Here is a 19923-nt window from a genome sequence, read left to right as displayed (position 1 = left end):
GCCTTTGTTCCACAAGAGAAGCCACCGCAATGAGAAGCCCAAGCACCACAACGAAGAGTAACCCCCGCCGCTTGCCGCAACTAGAGAAAGCCCACGCGCAGCAACGAAGACCCAATGCAGACAAAATAAATAAATAAATTTATTTAGAAATATATATATAGAAATATATATATTTATATATTTCTATATATGTATTTATATATATTATATATATATGTTATATATATATATAAATATATATATATTTATATCTACAGGGACTTCCCTGGCAGTCCAGTGGTTAAGACTCCACGATTCCAATGCAGGGGGCGCAGGGTCGATCCCTGGTTGGGGAATAAGATCCCACATGCCACAGCGTGGCCAAAAGATTTTTTCTAATAAATAAATAAATATTAAAAAATAAAATATCTACACAGTGTGCACAACAACCCCACATCAGACTTTTCTTCGGACCCAGCCAGCATAGTTTGGACACTGCTGTGTTTCCCATCCTCTTTCTCCACACTGCAACTTGGGTGTCAGGGGGCAGGCAACTTGCCCTTTAGTTATACGACCTGGTGGAGAGGCTGCACCTTGTCCAGAGGGACTCACCTGAGCTGCATCAGGGACGGGATGGGACTTGGGTTGTACTCTTGGCAAGGGCTGCATACTGCTACAGCAGGCGGCCACGTGGGAAGACTGGGAGAAGCAGCTTCTTATCCCTATTATGTGTTCTGCTCTTCCCCTCCGAGTCAGCAAGCGGAAAATCCTCAGCCAAGGAACGCCGGTCCCTGATCACTGCATAGGGGAACCTGCCGTACAAACTTGAGTGCTCTTTGTTAATTCCCCAGTATTTCATAGTTTTTGTTGCTATTGTGGAAGATATTTCATTTTTTTTGATATTTGTTAATTTAGCTGCACCGGGTCTTAGTTGCGGCACTCAGGACCTTTTTTTAGTTGCGGCATGCGGAATCTAGTTCCCTGACCAGGGGTCGAAGCCGGGCCCCCTGCATTGAGAGCATGGAGTCTTAACCACTGGACCGCCAGGGAAGTCCCAAGACATTTCATTTTTGTTACATTATCTGATTGGTTATTGCTGGTTCGGAGAAATGCTCCTTTTTCTAACTTCTTAAGGATAAATGCTTTTGTCTTCTTTAATAAAGAAAAAGTATTTAAGGCGATATAGTCATATATATTTTTCTCTGAAAATATTCAGTGGATATTATATATTTTACACTTTACACTGGGTTCCGTAGGTGTGAGAATTAAGTGTTTTGCTTTTCATTGCTTTATAAATAGTCTGCAATTTTCCAGCTAGTATCATTTTTGATTCAAAGGTTATGTAGATAGCGTTTCGTAAACTCCAATAGTTAAAGAGTTTTGGGAGTCAACTTTTTATTATGTATTTCTATTCTAATTTTGGTAGTTTAAAATGCATACTTTAAAATATTTGTATTCTTTATGTCTAACTGTATAATCAATTTTTGTAAATGTTTCATGGACAGTCCCATTTAAGGAATTTGAGATTTTCCCATCTATCTGTCGAATCATTTACTGATTGAGGGATTCAGTTTCTTCCACGTGCATCATCATGTTTTTATCAAGCAAAACCTGTTCCGATTCTAGGTACCTGTGTATCTAAGTCCCTAGTTCTCCCTGCATTTATAATCGCTTGTCTTTTTTTAGGTAGTTGCCACCCTGGTTAGTTGCACGAACCGACTCTGATCGCGGGGCTCCCGGCGGCTCCTGGCACCTCGCGCGGGTCAAGTATGGATCCACCGAGTCGCTCGTCCTCCCGCGGTCTAGAGCGGCCACACTGCGCTGGGCTGGGCGGGTCCGCGAGCCGGAAGTCGGAGCGGGACTTCCGGGGTCCGCCTAAGGGCCGAGTGGCCTGGGCCCCGCGGCCTTGCTCTGTTCCCGGAGCCACTCCCGGAGTTGGCGATTGCCGTGGTGGCGTTTCGGCGTTGCTGACCGCGTTCCCTCGTCACTCCGATGCCGCCGCGGTGGGTGCCGGCCCCGGGAGGCCTAGGCTCGGTGCGCGGGGGTCCGTAAAGGGGCGTGGGCGGGTCACAGCCTTCGAGGGCCCCTCCCGGGAGGGCGTGCGAGGGGCGCCCTGCAGAGGGTGCGCGGCGGAGCCGAGCAACCCCTGACCTGGAGCCGGGCTGCGGGACCGCGTGGCGCGGCTGCTACAGTGCGACGGGCAAGTGTGCGCGAATAGTGTTCTGACGCGCGGGGTTGGGGCGGAGGAAGGGCCTCAGGAATTGGTGCGAACGTCGGAACTGTACGGAGCCGGGTGAGAAATGAATGGGGTTGTCGCTTGGCACCAGGTGTCCTGCCTGGAGGCCCAGTCGGTGGTGGATTCGCCCTCCAGGTGGAGAAGGGACTCTGGGGATGGGGAGGAATTTATTCTCCCCCAAGGGAGTGGGACTGAGGCTGGGTCATGCCCATCCCGTGGACGCCTGCTATGGACAAGTGGCTGCTGGTCTTCACAGTTGTATCTTTGCTTAGTACCAGGTAGAGCCCTTAGCCAGGAGACTCAGCTTCCAAGCTCACTGGTGGAATCCAATTCCCGAGGTTGCTTTTTCCTTGCTGACTGTTCTAAGCTCTTGGAGGCCCCACTCCTTGCATATGACCCGTGCATCTGAGTCAGCAACGGCTCATGTGATTAGGTTGGGTCCACCAAGATAATCCAGGCCCGTAAACTTAATTTCCTCTGCAAAATCTCTTTCGCTGTGTAGTGTAGGTTCTAGGGATAGGATGTGGACATGGGTGAGGAGGAGCAGTCTGCTACCACTGATCAGTCTGTGTCCTTCTGGGCAAGATCCCACAAATACTGAAGTGAGAAAAACAAAATGTAAAATGAGCTTAGTTTTCGGGGCTTCCCTGGTGGCGCAGTGGTTAAGGATCTGCCTGCCAATGCAGGGGACACAGTTTCGAGCCCTGGTCTGGGAAGATCCCACATGCCGCGGAGCAACTAAGCCCGTGCGCCACAACTACTGAGCCTGCGCTCTAGAGCCTGCGAGCCACAACTACTGAAGCCTGGGCGCCTAGAGCCCATGCTCCGCAACGAGAGAAGCCACTGCAATGAGAATCCCACACACCACAACAAAGAGTTGCCCCCGCTCACTGCAACGAGAGAGAGGGCGCGTGCAGCAACAAAGATCCAACTCAGCCCTAAATAAATAAATAAATAAAAATTTTAAAATGAGCTTAGTTTGGTACAATTTATAATAAAAAGGCAAAGAAAAAACACACGTATTTGTGTAAGCTTAGAGTAATCAGGAAGGACACATTGGAAACTGGGAAGGAGTAGTGTGGCTGGCTGGGAGATGTTTCACCTTAAGTCCTCTTTAACCTTTTGAATTTTGAGCCATATGACTGTGCCCCTATTCAGAAACAGTGATAATGACTTGAAGATTTTAAAATAAAATGAACTGAATAAATGTTACAAATGATTGACTCTTCCCTTGGAAGAAAGTGAAGGTTCGCCCCTTGGAAGCATCATCTTCTCTGTCTGCTGCTACATGGATGAGTGCCTTGAGTCAGTGCTTTCCCTGCTTTGAATCTTATGCACCATCCCTCTGAGTGCCCACGCCAGGTGATTCTTCCTAAGATGTTTCATTAGTTCTGTCTCCCAATGTAGAAATGTGGCTGATGTCTCACTTTCACCAGGCAGTCAAGACCTCTTATAGTCTGTCCCCCAGCAACTGTCTCTGAGCTCTGTTCACACCTCTGCCCCATCTCACCCTTGCTTTCTTCTACTTTTCCAGCCAGGCATGGCCTAAACCCTCTCTTCTCTGGGCCTGGTTAAATGCCCGCCTGCCCCAGGCTCCACCCCTTCTCTGCTACCTGTGCCCAGAGCACTTGCCCATCTCACTGATGCATTTGCTATTATCTGTCTCCCCACTGAAACCCATGAGGGTGATGGTCACATTGTCCCTGGAATAGACGCTGGCATATAGTGGGTGTTTTGGAAACACTGAAAGCGTGTGTCCCAAGAGGAGAAATTCAGTCCAAGGGTTGGCAGGCAGTGTCTACAGTGGGCTTTTGCCTCATCTTCTCCACCCCTGAAGGGCAGACGGGTCACTGGTACCTGCTCATGGTACAATATGAATAAGGGGCGGAGGGATGTTGCCCCACTCCCAGATGGGCTGCTGGGCAGGGCATGGTGCATTTGCTCAGAGACAGGGTAGTGGGAGGGGTGGAGGAAATCAGTAACTTGGTCCATGTGGGGAACCCATCATGTGTCTGGGTGGGAATGTCCTGTCCCTTGCTCAGAGAGACCACTTAAACCTGGAGATGAGCCCAGGTTTGAGAGTCTTCACGGGATAAATGATGTTGATGCCTCAGGACTGGACAGATTAACCAAGGAAGTTGGTGTAGATACAGAAGTGAACCCTGGAGCACCAACGTGAAGAGGGAGATGAGGAGTCTGGGAGGGAGCCACTGGTGCAGTGGGAGGACAGCCCAGGAGGTTGGGGATGGGAACACCCACTCTGGATGCTGCCAGGGGGACACAACTCAGGGCTGACCAATAGGGTGGCACTGTGATGATTTTGTGCATGTCTGCAGCTCAGGCTACCCCTGGCAGCCCAACCTTTGGAGTTGCTGTTCCCCCGTGAGTGGGTCCAGTGGTCCACCTTCAGGGCATTGTGTCAGGAACAAGCCCACCACAGCAGGCACAGGCTCCATGGGAGCTGCTTTCCTCTTATCAGGGAAAGCTTGGGCCCTTCCAGGTGGTGCCAACAAGGCACTGTGTGCTCACCTTGCTCTGTGGTCAGCATCTCACCATTTCCCACCTGTGGCCCTGGCTTGTGAGTCTGTGTCCTCGTGGCTGGCTCACCCTTCCCTTGGTTCCAAGATCAGGGAATGTGGCACCAATCACCAGGCCTTCCAGAGGTCTCAGGCTACAGGGCTGAAGGAAGTGACCCCTACCTGGTGGGTGGGTGAACCCCTGGAGTTATCCCCTCTGCACACTCACCTGTGTCCTTGCTGGTCTCCAGGTCCCAGCCATGCCCAGCCTCAGAGTACGCCCTGAAGAGGCAGAAATGGAACCCTCAGTCCCTGGACCATCTCCTTGGACCCCCAGAACACAGGCCTGTGTGAGTGATGCTCCCGCTGTGACCCACCCTGGATCTGCACTTCATGGTCCCCTCTGCTGTGGTGACGCTGAGCCAGAAGCCACCCCCCCTCACCATCAGCAGCCAGGTACTGGGTGTGAGTTCCCCACTGATGCCCTTATTCTGAGGAGACTTTGTCTACATCACCCTGCACTTACCTCAGGAGGTCTGTGTGTCACCATTAGGGGCAGAGTGCCTTGTGGACTTGAGGGGCCAAGGCTGGAGGTCAAGGGGCCAAGAGAGGAAATTGGCCTGGCACCTGGCTGCCCTGGTGCCCTGAGTGGGACACTGCTTTCCTCACCTGACATAGAGGGGTGTGACATGATGGTCACCAGCTGAGCCCTGCCTAACTTACTCACCAGGCTGGTGGTAGTCCGTGCCCTCAGGTCTCTGCCCTAATCCAAGCCTTGGCCCTGTTCCATTCACACTGCCCAGCTGCTCCCATCCCCGTCAGATACCAGAGAGTCCTTCCTGCGCACCACTCACTAACTCACCTCTTCTGTGGACCTCTCAGCAGTGATCAGGATGGTTACTCACTGTTAGCTTTCCTTACTGGGATCTGATGGTGGCTGTTATACAAGAAGACACTCTTAACTACGTGGAACCTTTTGTCATACTCAGGACATCTGGGCAGAGTACCCTGTTCAGACCCTGTGTGGCCAGGGAAGGTTGGGCTAAGGGCAGAGATGGCACAAGGCAGTCCTAGGTGTGTTGGAGGGAGGAGATGGATAGAGGATGAAAAACATGACAGAGCCAAAGAAGTGGCCCTGAGGGACAAAGCCTGCTGCCAGATGGCCAGGGGTATACCAGGCAGAGAATGGTGAGTTAGGCCAGGATTCTTGCTCCAGGAAAAAAACAGATTGATGGTAGCTCATGTTTTAAAAACCATTTTGCTATAGAGCAAAATGGTGGAGTAGGCAGCTCCAAACACCCCTTTCTCCATGTAAATTATTTAAAAAAAAAAAAAAAAAAAAAAAAACAGGTAGAAGCCATCAGGACCAACTTTGTCAGAAATCTAGAAAACAGGTTTACACAACCAAACAAATGCTGAGTCAAGAAAAAGGCAACTTAACATGGAAAGCTTTACAAACACTCCCTGGTTCAGCAGCATATTGAAAGTGAGCAGCCTGTGTTCCCAGTGTGGGACCTGGTCCCTGGTTCCAGAAGGAGCAGAGCAGAACTTATTCAGAAATTATTTTCTTTGTTCTCACCTGTGTGAGGTTGGATAAAGAATGCAAAGTGTTTGTCCCTGTGTTGCCTAACTCAGAACTTACTCAGCAGAAAAGTGGTGGGCTCAAAAACACTGAAAGGTGAACTAAAATCCCACAGCCACTTGGGACATCAGTTAACAGTACAGTTGACCTCCTAAAGCCTAGGAGGGAAAGTTGGAGAAATGAGGGCATTCAAAAGCACCCTTGTATATCAGGGAATTTAGAAAGCCACGTACCTGCCCAGGATAGGATATATGCTAAGAAAAGACCTATGAAAAACAAAAAAAAAGAAAGAAAGAAAAGGTCTATGAAGATTGTAGCATAACCTGTAGCTGATCTCCAAAATTAATGAAAGCAGGAAGCCACAGCAGAGTAATAGTGTTAGTGTCCCAGGAGAGCCAACCCACAAAGGCTGGGAGAGGTGTATTATTTTTATTTTACTGTTAGTGTTCAAGGAACTCTCCATTCAAACAGTAGCTGTACACAAGCTAAAGAAACAGAGACGCTGGTGACCACACATGACAAGGGATGCAGTCTTTGCAAAAGTAGTTTGGAAAGTGACTAAAAGAACGGATGACTGGAGCCTCCAACGATTAAGAGTAGCAAACCCTGGAGGCAGGAGAGACTGATTTACAGAGTTATCACAGTAAATATTCAAATGTCCAGTTTTTAACAAGAAATCATAAAGAATACAAATAAGCAGGAAAATATGGCTGGCCCATTCAAGGGAAAAAAATTAATTGGCGGAAGTGTCCCTGAAAAAGCACAGATACTTGACAGACTAAATCAGCTGTCTTAAAGGTACTCAAAGATCTGAAACAAACCATGGGCAAAGAGCTAAAAACTATGTATGAACAAAATGAGAAAATCAGTAGAGATAATTGTAAATATACAATTTATATTTTATTTATTATAAAAAGAAACAAAGTGTAAGTCCTAGAGCTGGGACTTCCCTGGTGGTCCAGTGGTTAAGACTCCACGCTTCCACTGCAGGGGGCATGGGTCCAATCCCTGGTCTCCCACATGCCACGTGGTGCAGCCAAAAATTTGAAAAAATGAAGTCCTAGATGTGAGAATTATAATAACTGAAATGAAGAGTTTGCTGGAGGGTTTCAACAGCAGATTTGAGCAGGCAATAGAATCGGTGAACTTGAAGATAGACAATTGAAGTTATCCAGTCTGAGGAACAGGAAGAAAAAAGGTTGAAGAAAAGTGAACAGAGCCTAACAGACTTGTGGGATACCATCAAAGGAACCAACACACATATGGGAGGCCAAGAAAGAAGGGAGAGAGAGAAAGGGGCAGAAAGAATATTTGAATAGTGGCCAAAACATCTTAAATGTCATGAAAGACATGAACCTACACATCCAAAAAGCTCAGCGAACTCTGACTAGGACAAATTCAAAGAGATCCACACCAAGACTCATTATAATCAAATTGTCGAAAGACTGAATCTTGAAGACAGCGAGAGAGAAGCAACCCTTCTTGTGTAAGGGATCCTCAATAAAATTAACAGCCAGTTTCTCATCAGAACCCTTGGAGGTTGGAAAGTAGTGGGATGACATATTTAAACTGCTGGGAGAATGAAACTGCCAACTAAGCATTCTACATCTGGCAAAATTACCTTTCAGAGTGAAGGCAAAGTTAAGATATTCTCAGATAAACAAAAGCTGAGGGTGTTTATTACCAATAGACCTGCTCTGTAGGAAGTGTCAGAGGGAGGGACTTCGCTGGTGGCCCAGTGGTTAAGAATCCACCTTCCGGGGCTTCCCTGGTGGCTCAGTGGTTGAGAATCTGCCTGCCAATGCAGGGGACACGGGTTCGAGCCCTGGTCTGGGAAGATCCCACATGCCGCAGAGCAACTAGGCCCGTGAGCCACAACTACTGAGCCTGCGCGTCTGCGGCTTGTGCTCCGCAACAAGAGAGGCCTGTGCACCGCAATGAAGAGTAGCCCCTGCTCACCGCAACTAGAGAAAGCCCACGGACAGAAACGAAGACCCAACACAGCCAAAAATAAATAAGTAAATAAATAAATAAATAAATTTTAAAAAAAGAATCCACCTTCCAATGCACAGGATATGTGTTCAATCCCTGGTTGGGGAACTAAGATCCCACATGCCACGGGACAACTAAGCCCACATGCTCTGGAGCCCACGCGCCACAACTAGAGAGCCCACGCACTGCAACTACTGAGTCCACTTGCTCTGGAGCCTGCACACCCCAACTGGAGAGAAGCCCACATGCCACAACGAAAGATCCCATGTGCTGCAACTAAGACCTGATACAGCCAAATAAATAAATATTAAAAAAAAAAAAAAGAAGAAGTGTCAGAGGGGTTCTTACATATTAAGATAAAAGGAGGGCTTCCCTGGTGGCGCAGTGGTTGAGAGTCCGCCTCCCGATGCAGGGGACACGGGTTCGTGCCCCGGTCTGGGAGGATCCCACATGCCGCGGAGCGGCTGGGCCCGTGAGCCATGGCCACTGAGCCTGCGCATCCGGAGCCTATGCTCCACAACGGGAGAGGCTGCAACAGTGAGAGGCCCGTGTACCGCCAAAAAAAAAAAAAAAAAAGGATATTAGACAGGAACTCAGAGCCATACAAAGAACTAAAGAGGGCTTCCCTGGTGGCGCAGTGGTTGAGAGTCCGCCTGCCGATGCAGGGGACACGAGTTCGTGCCCTGGTCCGGGAAGATCCCACATGCCGCGGAGCGGCTAGGTCCGTGAGCCATGGCCACTGAGCCTGCGCGTCCGGAGCCTGTACTCCGCAACGGGAGAGGCCAAAACAGTGAGAGGCCTGCGTACCACAAAAAAAAAAAAAAAAAAAAAAAGAACTAAAGAACTCTGGTAAAATTAACCACATAGGTAAGGGTAAAAGCTAGTATTATTGTATTTTTGGTTTATAAACCCACTTTTTATTTCCTATATCATTTAAAAGACAAATGCATAAAAATAATCACAAACCTATACTATTGAACATACAGCATATAAAGATACATTTGTGACAGCAACCTCATTAAGGTGGGAACATATCTGTATAGGAGCAGAGTTTTTGTATGCTGTTGTGGCTAAGTTGGTAACAGTTCAAACTCAGTGGCTCTATTCTGGGGATTTAATGTACAGCATGGTGACTATAGTTAATAATGTATACTTGGCAATTGCTAAGAGAGTAGATCTTAAAAGTTCTCACCACACAAACATACACACAAAATAGTAACTATGTGAGGTGATGGATGTGTTGACTAACCCTGTGGTGGTCATCATTTTGCATATATACATGTATCAAATCATCCCATTGTACACCTTAAATTTACATGATGTTATATGGCAATTATATTTCAATAAAGCTGGGGGCAGGGGACCAAAAAAGCTGAGGGGGGTGGGAAACCAAACCAGATTGTTTTAGGATGTTAAGATATTAATTATAATCCCCATGATACCACTAACAAAATATCTTTAAAATATACACAAAAGGAATTAAAAAATGGTACACTACAAAAATTAAACTGAGGGACTTCCCTGGTGGCACAGTGGTTATGAATCCACCTGCCAATGCAGGGGACATGGGTTCGTGCTCCGGTCCGGGAAGATCCCACATGCCGCGGAGCGGCTGGGCCCGTGAGCCATGGCTGCTGATCCTAACACGTCTGGAGCCTGTGCTTCGCAATGGAAGAGGCCACAACAGTGAGAGGCCCGCGTACCGCAAACAAAAAAAAAGAAAAAAGCTAACAAACATCCAGGACCAAGTGGCTTCACTGGTGAATTCTAACAAACATTTAAAGAAGGATTAACACTAAGTTTTCTCAAACTCGTCCAAACTATAGAAGAGAAAGGAAAGTCAAATAAAGACATCACAGGAAAAGAAAATTATATATTAAGACATTTTATGGCTATATATGCAAAACCCTCAACAAAATGCTAGCAAACTGAATCCAGCAGCACATTAAAATATTATATCCTGTGACCAAGTGAGATGTAACCCAGGAATACAAGAGTGGTTCAACATAAGAACTAATCAGTGTCATTTACTGCATTAATGGAATGAAGGAGAAAAGCTATAATCATCTCAATTGATGCAAAAAAATGTATTTGATAAAACCAAATACATTTTCACGATAAAAACACTGAGGGAACTCAGTACAAGGCAACATCCTCAACATGATAAAGGCATTCATGAAAAACCCATAGCTAACATCATATACATTTGTGAAAGATTAAAAGCTTTTCCCCAAAGATCAGGAAAATATGCCTGCTTTCACCTGTGCTATTCAGTATTGTACTGGAAGTTGTAACCAGAGCAATCAGGCAAGAAAAACAAATAAAAGTCATTCAGATTGGGAAAGAAGAAATAAAACTACCTCTGTTTGCCTAAGGCATGATCCTATATATAGAAAATACCAAAGAATCCATTAAAAAGCTACTAGAGCTAATAAATGAATTCAGCAAAGTTGCAGGGTACAAGTCAACACACAAAATCAGTTGCGCTTCTGTACACCAACAATGTACAATCTGAAATGGAAATTAAAACAATTCATTTATAATAGCATCAAAAAGAAAAAAATCTACAAATAAATTTAAACAAGTGGGTGAAAGATGTGTTGGCGGAGAACTGCAGATCATCGCCAAAAGAAATTAAAGGATACCTGGGACTTGCCTGGTGATGCAGTGGTTAAGAATCTGCCTGCCAATGCAGGGAACACAGGCTCAAGCCCTGGTCCAGGAAGATCCCACATGCCACGGAGCAGCTAAACCCATGTGCCACAACTGCTGAGCCTGCGCTCTAGAGCCCACGAGCCACGACTACTGAGCCCACATGCCACAACTACTGAAGCCTGCGCACCTAGATCCCATGCTCTGCAACAAGAGAAGTCACTGCAATGAGAAGCCCATGCACTGCAACGAAGAGTAGTCCCCGCTCACCAAAACTAGAGAAAGCCCATGCACCGCGACTAGAGAAAGCCCACACACAGCAACAAAAACCCAATGCAGCTGTAAATAAATAAATTTATATATTTTAAAAAAAAAAAAGAAAGGGTACCTAAATAATTGAAAAGACATGCCATGTCCATGTTTCGGTCTTAATAGTGTTATGATGTCAGTGCTATCCAGAGCAACCTACAGATTCAATACAATCCCTGTCAAAATTCCAACAGCCTTTTTACAGAAATGGAAAAGTCAGTCCTCAAATTAATATGGAATTCAAGGGGCCCCAAATAACCAAAACAAGCTTGCAAAAGAACAAAGTCAGAGAACTCATTTTTCCCAGTTTCAAAACTTGCTACAAAGCTTCAGTAATCAAAACAGTTTGGTACTGACGTAGGATAAGCATACAGAACAATGGAATAGAATTGAGAGTCTAGAAGTAAGCCCATACATCTGAGGCCAATTGATTTTCAAGCAGTGTGTCAGGACCATTCAGTGAAGAGAGAGAACTCTGTTAAATAAATGATGCTGGGACAAGTGGATTTCCATGTGCAGAAGAGTGAACTTGGCTCCCTACCTCATGCCATATGCAAAAATTAACTCAGAATCATCCAACTACCAAATTCAGGAACTGAAATCATAAAACTGTTAGAAGAAAACATTACATTTTCATAACGTTGAGTTTGGCAGTGGATTCTTAGATACAACACCAAAAGCATGAACAACAAAAGAAAAAGGTAAATTGGACTTCATCAAAATTAAAGACTTCGGGGCATGAAAGGACATTATGAAAAAAGTGAAATGACATCCTACAGAATGTGAGAAGATCTTTGCAAATTGTATATCTGGCAAAGGTCTAGTACCCAGAATATATAAAGGACTCTTACAACTCAACAACAAAAGACAAACAGGCCACTCTTTAAGTGAGCAAGGGACTTGAATAAACATTTCTCCAAAGAAAATATACAAATGACCAACTAGTAAACAAAAAGATGCTCAAATTCATCAGTGATTTGAGAAATGAAGTCAAAACCCGAGTAAGGGGCTTCCCTGGTGGCGCAGTGGTTGAGAGTCCGCCTGCCGATGCAGGGGACACGGGTTCGTGCCCCGATCCGGGAAGATCCCACATGCCGCGGAGCGGCTGGGCCCGTGAGCCATGGACGCTGAGCCTGCATGTCCGGAGTCTGTGCTCCGCAACGGGAGAGGCCGCAACAGTGAGAGGCCCGCATACCGCAAGAAAAAATAAATAAATAACCCGAGTAAGATTACCACTTCACACCCACTAGGATGGCTGTAATAATAAAGTAAATAAATAACAAGTGCTTTCAAGGATTTCGAGATACTGGAACCCTCATACATTGCTGGTGGGAATGTAAAATGGTGCAGCCACTCTGGAATGCAATTTGGCAGTTCCTTGAAAGTTTAAACATAGCATTACCATATGACCCAGCAATTCCACTGCTAGATATATGCGCCAAGAATTCAAGGCAGATACCCAAACAAGTACATGTACATCGTGTTCATAGCACTATTCACAATAGCCAAGAGGTGTAAACAGCCCAGACATCCATCACTGGATGAATGTATAAGCCAAATGTACTTTATCTACACCATGGAATATTATTCAGTCAAAAAAGGGAGTGAAGCTCCCTCATTTACACCTGCTGCAGTGTGCCTCAAAAGTCACATAATCATATGATTTCATTCATATAAGATGTCAGGAGTAGGTAAATCCATGGAGACAAAATGCAGGTTTGTGGTTACCAGGAGCTGGGGGCCAGGAGATATGGAGATAAACTAGTGCATAGGGGCTTTGGGGTAATGGAAATGTCTTGGGACAAGATGAAGATGTTGATCACACAACATTGTAAGTGCACTAAATGCCACTGAATTGCTCATTTCAAACAGTTAATTTTTGTCTGTCAATTTCACCTCAACAAACTATTAAGTAAAATGAAAACAGAGCCCCTGTGGGAGATGGGAGACTAACGGAGCCCCCACCCGAGTCTGTGGTGCCGCTGGGGTCTGTGTGGCAGACGGCAGGGTGAGCACTGGAGAGCCACAGCTCTGCCCCTCAACAGCCACAGCCACATGTGGCGCTCACAAGTGTGGCTTTGACGGGTACTTTTTCACAAACATGGAAGCAACTAATCATAAAGGTCTTTAGTGTTGTCTCTCAGGAAGTCTAACAGGTTTGCTGTGTGCTGGAAGGGCTCAGAGTCTTCACCCTTTTCTCCATTTGGTGTCACACTTGTGGGGGCAACACAGACAGTGCAAACAAGTGTATTTGTTTTCAAATCTTTTCCTTCACCATTAAACCCAATTTTTTAAAAAGATTTTTCTTAAGGGAAGCCATATTTCTATGACTTTATATTTCCTTTCAAAAGAGGAACTTTCATTATTTTTCCAATAGTTCTTATGTTGCAGAGGAGAATTGTATCCAGTTTAGCAAATCAAAAATGCCCTCTCATCATCCTCACCTCACTCGCTCTTGTTTCCTGTCTCAGTAAACTTCTTCCAGGTCGACAGTAGCTCTGGCTCAAAAACCAGTTCCTATTGCCACCGCTTCCTGAGCACAGTAATGACCTTACCTCAGTCAGGGTTCAGCAAGCCATGGCCTACAGGCCAGATCCAGCTAGCCAGTTGTTTGGGGCCTGCAAGCAAAGAACGGTTGAAGGTTTTTTAAGGATTATAACAAAGCAGACCATATGACAGAGACCGTGCAGCCACAAAGTCCAAGATGGTCCCTCTCTGACCCTTTATGGAAAAGCTCCGTCCCTTCCCCACACGCAACCAGGAGAGGGTGGAGCCCCCCGGATCAGTCATGGGGTGCAGCAGGGGACATAGTGAGCCCTGTGTCATCCCATCCAGACCCTTGTTTCCTCCAGTGACCTCCCTGTCTGTCCTGCAGCCCTCACTGTGCCTCCCCGTCAGTCAGTCCAGCGGCCTGTGGACATTACCACAGGTGCCCAGGGGCTGGGGCTCTGGGAGAAGATGGTAGCCCGCGTGCAGCGAGCGATGACAGGCCTGCATGAGGGTCAGCAGGAAGGCGAAGCACGGTGCCTGCATCTGTGTGCTGGCCGCATGGCCAAGCTCCAAGGAGGGGGTCCTGGCAGAGACTCTATGCAGGGGCTTCCAGCTGGGCCGTGGGTCAGGTGACCAGAATGTGAATTGTCACCACCAGGCACATGGGCATGGTAGGCAAACAGGCTGAGCGTATGGCCAAGCTGGGTCTGCACTGAGATCCAAGCATAACAGAAGCCTCCAGTTGGGGTGGGGGAGACAGACTGCTATTGTGGTGGTAGATTGAAGTTCCAGGTGGGGAGAGGCAGTTGTCTTGAGCTGAGGGGTAGGTCAGAGGGCAGCAGGCCCAAGGAGGCTGGGGGTAGGGAGGGGACAGCCTGGGGACACAGAGCCCTGTTGGGGGCAGTGGTCAGAGAAGTCCTCTCCCGTGAGGTGATTGAGCCAAGACCAGCAGAAGGGAAGGGAAGGAGGGAGCATGAGGACCATCGGGGAGGGCAGACCCCAAGGGGAGCGGGTCCCTCCTGCTCAGGAGAAGCGGGAGCAGAGGGGGGAGGTTGTCAAAGTGCTCTTGTCACCAGACTGCTGTGGGCGGGAGGGGAAGGTGGGAGGCCAGGTTAGCTACTCCCCATCCAGGCAGGAGCAAAGGGTGGTTTGGCCTGGATGTCTCAGGTATAACGAGAGAGAGAGATCCAGTAGAGCAGAGTTTCCTTGTCCTTCAGGTGTGAAAAAGGGGGTGCCTCCCAATGTGACAAGCAGCCTTGTGCACGTCTCTGTCACGGAAGGATGGATGCAGCAGCTGAGCCCTGGTACCAGCTAACAAAGTGCAGTCACAGTGCAGGTGCCGAGAGGTACAGGTTGCTTTGGCAAATGGGGCACGGTCGCTGAAGCCTTCTCTGTCAAGTGGGATGGAGTCTGACATTCCAGAGTCATCACCATGCAGTCGGAGCCAGTTCTGCTTCCTTGAAGGGAACGGGCCCTGCACCTTCTGGCCTGGGCCCAGGCCCACACCTGTGAAGCCAGTGGTGGGCGCCCAGAAAATGAGAGCTGGGCCAAGCAGCCAACTCCAGGCTTGTGCATCTGGAACAGGAGGCAGGTAGAATGTCTGGCAATGCAACGTGCAGGGAGCTGTGTTTTCCTTGAACAGGTGGGAGGGTGAGTGCCTGGGTTTGGGACATGCTCTGAGGTAAAGCCAACAGGACCTGCTGATGGCCTGCTGTGGGTCAGGGGAAGGACAGCCAAGGGACTGCCTCGACTCAGGCCAGGATTTTGGGTGGCCTTAGTCGGGAGACTGCTTGTGCTTTCCTGAGATGTGGGGTCTGGGGGTCAGGTTAGGGTTGGTTTTCAGTTGCTGTGCAGCCTGGTCCCCTCAGCTCTGCCAGCCCCTCACAGTCCCCTCAAGAGACCTGGGACCACCACCCACCGTGGGTCCCATGCTCCCAGACTTGTCTGTGTTTCCCTGTTTCCTTCCATGTGACTTCTTGTTTGTCATTTCAGATTGGGACCCCAGGACTGAGGGCAAGGAGTTTCTTCAGAAGGAAGAAGCTTCTGAGGATTTGGAATCACAGGCAGAAACATCAGAAAACCACGCCAGTGATGTTTCCCAGACGCCTGAGCTTGGAGAGCTCTGTGACGGTGCATTAGAAAGAGACTGGGAGGTCCCTGAGGATGAGAGAGAGGCACAGTCCCCCTGCTGGGAGGGGGACTTCACACCAGTGCAAGTGCTTCTCAGGAGCTCCTCAGGAGAGAAAGAGGTGGACTGTGACAAGGTCAAAAGAGGCTTCAGTCTCAGCCCAAGCCCAGTGGCACGTCAGGGAGCCCCTGCAGAAGAGAGGCCACATCCACACGACACGCATGGCCAGAGCTTCCCACGCAACATGGACCTAATCAGCTGTGAGGGGCTTCACGCAGCCGAAAGCCCGTTCATATGCAACGAGTGTGGGAACACCTTCCAAGGAGGCCCCGATCTTATTCAGCATCAGACAGCGCACACTGGACAGAAGTCCTTCATATGTAATGAGTGTGGAAGGCCCTTTAGCACACATTCAGACCTCCTCAGGCACCGGCTTACCCACCGCGGAGAGAAGCCACACATGTGTACTGAGTGTGGAAAGGCCTTCAGCCAGAGCTCCAGCCTTAAAAAGCACCAGAAGTCCCATGTGAGCGAGAAGCCCTACGAATGCAGTGAGTGCGGGAAGGCCTTCAGGAGGACTTCCAACCTCATCCAGCATCAAAGAATCCACTCCGGGGAGAAGCCATACGTGTGCAACGCCTGCGGGAAGGCCTTCAGGCGGAGCTCCAACCTTATTAAACACCAGAGGGTCCACACAGGGGAGAAGCCCTTCGAGTGTGACGTGTGTGGGAAGGCCTTCAGCCAGAGCTCACACCTGAGGAAGCACCAGAGGGTCCACACCGGGGAGAGGCCTTATGCATGTAGCGAGTGCGGCAAACCCTTCAGCCGGGTGTCCAACCTCATTAAGCATCACAGGGTCCACACGGGGGAGAAGCCCTACAAGTGCAGTGACTGTGGGAAGGCCTTCAGCCAGAGCTCAAGCCTCATCCAGCACCGGAGAATCCACACTGGAGAGAAGCCTCACGTGTGCGGTGTGTGTGGGAAGGCCTTCAGCTACAGCTCAGTGCTCAGAAAGCACCAGATCATCCACACGGGAGAGAAGCCATATGAGTGCAGCATCTGTGGGAAGGCCTTCAGCCACAGCTCTGCGCTCATCCAGCACCAGGGTGTGCACACGGGCGACAAGCCCTATGAGTGTCGCGAGTGCGGGAAGACCTTCGGTCGCAGCTCCAACCTCATCCTGCACCAGCGAGTTCACACTGGAGAGAAGCCCTATGAATGTACTGAGTGTGGGAAGACCTTCAGCCAGAGCTCAACTCTCATTCAGCATCAGAGGATCCATAATGGGTTGAAACCCCACGAGTGTAACCAGTGCGGCAAAACCTTCAACCGGAGCTCAAACCTCATCCACCACCAGAAAGTCCACACTGGAGAGAAGCCCTACGCGTGCATCGAGTGTGGGAAGGGCTTCAGCCAGAGCTCGCACCTCATTCAGCATCAGATCATCCACACCGGCGAGAGGCCCTATCAGTGCAGTGAGTGTGGGAAGTCCTTCAGCCAGCGCTCGGTCCTCATCCAGCACCAGAGGATTCACACTGGGGTGAAGCCCTATGACTGCACAGCTTGTGGGAAAGCCTTCAGCCAGCGGTCAAAGTTGGTCAAGCACCAGCTGGTTCACACCAGGGAGTGAAAAGAAACCGCATGAGGCTCCACCCCGACTCCCCTGGCAATGTCCCAGCCTCTCCCATCCCGAGACTTGAGCTGGGCTCTCTCATTCCCTCCACTCCACAGCCACTGCCCACAGAGGCCATTGTCCACAAACCAGAGACCCTCCTGTGAGACAGGCTCCTCCCCCGGCTCCCCTGCCATTGCTCCTACTGTGTGTGACCTCATTTCTTTTCGGTTTGCTTTTCCAGTTTGTTATCAGACTGCCGTATTTGTTAGAAGGGAAAAGATTATAGAGGCTGCATACTTAGGAAGAGAGTTTATTACTGTAACGGAACATAACCAAGGAAGTAGACTGACATTCAGTGTGAGATATGACCACAGCACTTCTTTTGTTTTGTCACTAGTCATAAGAACTGAGTTCGCTGTCAATGGCTGCAGTTGGCATTCTGTTTACATAAAGTCAGGTCAAGAGTGTTTCAGGTCTGGTTGCTGTCACCCTCTCCCAGAGGTGGTGCATACTCATCACCACCAACTCCTCACCCCTCTCCCTCCCATCGCATAATGGGATTCCCCCACTGCCCCCTTTCCTTGGTGCCTGCCTGCAGTCTGAGGTCGTGTGTTCTCACTCTGCTGTGCCTCAGGCCCCCGTGGCCACTCAGGGCTGCAGCACAATTAAACGTGAGGCTCTTTCCCAAGCTCCAGTCCTGGCCTCACCCACAGAGGTCCATTCTCTCCATGCCCCTCCTGTTCACCCCACAGGCTCCCAGGCTGTTTTTTCCCAGGTCCATCATCAGACATTTATGGGGCACCTAGGTGCTCCTAGGAGGTGGGCCCTGGTCCCATAATCCCCAAGCTGGGGGGACTTGGCCCAGAAGCAACACCTCTACCACCAGGGAGGCCTTGACCTGGGGGTGTTACGGGATGGATAGGTTGGGGTGGGGGGCACCTCCTGCATTGCTCCAGGAGAAAGGATAGCAATGGGCAGGTATCATCAGGTTTGTACTTATGGTGGGAAGGTAAGGTCTTGGCTCCTATGTTATCAAGGAAGTAGAGGCAAGGCCAGCAGTGGCAGATGCGGAGGGAGAGGTGGGAGTTTGGAGAGAACAGTGTGGAAGGGTTGACTTGGATGCACAGGTGTGTCCCGTGGGCTTGGGCAGCATAGGCTGCCCACCCTCACCCCAGAGACCCTGCAAAGCAGCTGGCACTGCTGCCCTGCAGAGGCATCTGTCACACCCTCCCCTCCGCCTCAGCCCCTCCCCCAAGGCAACACCCCAGTGGGATGCAGCTTGGACGGCAGTCCTGCCCTGCCACCCTCCAGCTCCCCGCCCCGGTCTCTGCCTGACGAGACCTCGCACTCTCTCACTGTAGGGCAGCTCCTCGTCCAGCCTGGATTTGATGGCTCCCATTTTCAGTAAGTGCGTGCTGGGCACTTGCTCTGTGCCATTCACAGTGGGGATACAGCAGGAAACATGAAAGACAAAAATGCCTGCCGTCGAGTTTGCATTCCAGCGGGGGAGAGAAAATTGTCTGACAGTTATGATTGGTGTGATGAAAAGTAGAGCAGGAAATGGGGTCTGGGTGTTTTGAGGGTCTCAGTCTTAAATGGGGGCAGAGAAGGCCTCAGTGAGACGTCGTGTGAGCTATGACCTGCAGCAAGTGAGAGAATGACCCAGGCAGGTGGGTTAGGGTTAGGGTTGGCAGCAGCAGGGGGCCTGTGGGCCAGGGGCACAGTGACGAAGAAAGAGCAGACAGGTGGGACCGTAGGCGGGCCCCACAGGCCTGCAGCTTCTACTCTGGGTGGAATGGCAAGATGTAGACGGCTTGGACCTGACGTGCATCTCAGGAGGATTGTCTGCTGTGTGGAGAAGAGGTTGGCGGGGCAAGCGTGTGCCCCTCTCTCTGTCACTGCCTTTTCAGCTCCTTTTCCCCTTCCCCGGCCTCCAAACCGCTAGTGAATCCCGAGGCCGAGGCCCAGGTGAGCAACAGCTGCCACCTCTGGGAGACAAAAGGTCCACAGGAAGGGGCTCCTCTGCTCCCTCAGCCCTGCAGGCGGCTGGGGAGAATTCACCTGATTTTGTGCCGTCTGCAGCCTGAGAAATTTTAATTTCAGGACGTCATGTTTTGAAAGAGGAATGGTCTTGAAAAGCAAATGTCCGTCAACCACCGCCTGTGTCTTCCCTTTTGACTTTCACGGTGTCCTTGGAAGTGTATTCCTTGGGGAGTAAGGGCTGAGTCTGTGAGATCCATAGGTAAAGTCACTGACCTCGGGCCTGGATGCCTCGTTCCCGGGTGGCCAGAGCCTGGCCGCAGCCTCAGGGAGTGGCTCCAAAGGGGTACACATCTGTGCCCCCGGGAGAGTGACAGCCATGATTTCAAACAGAGCTTCCCCAATTTGACTTTTTAAATTTAAAATCAACATCATTCTAGAAAA

General features: G+C 49.3%; 1 protein-coding gene across 1 annotated transcript; it reads left to right on the top strand.

Annotated features, from left to right (window-relative positions):
• The first annotated feature begins 1858 nt into the window (after positions 1 to 1858).
• On the top strand, positions 1859 to 17966 carry ZNF16 (zinc finger protein 16). The gene is made up of 3 exons (XM_059995443.1): positions 1859 to 1982; positions 4983 to 5187; positions 15749 to 17966. The coding sequence occupies exons 2-3, from the start codon at positions 4992 to 4994 to the stop codon at positions 17512 to 17514; spliced, it is 1962 nt and encodes a 653-aa protein (XP_059851426.1). The 5' UTR covers positions 1859 to 1982; positions 4983 to 4991; the 3' UTR covers positions 17515 to 17966.
• Positions 17967 to 19923: the final 1957 nt, after the last annotated feature.

The sequence above is a fragment of the Delphinus delphis genome, chromosome 17 (genome assembly GCF_949987515.2).
Source record: "Delphinus delphis chromosome 17, mDelDel1.2, whole genome shotgun sequence".
Lineage (NCBI taxonomy): Eukaryota > Metazoa > Chordata > Mammalia > Artiodactyla > Delphinidae > Delphinus > Delphinus delphis.
The sequence above is the reverse complement of the archived record's forward strand: the minus strand, read 5'-3'. Positions and strand labels throughout refer to the sequence as shown.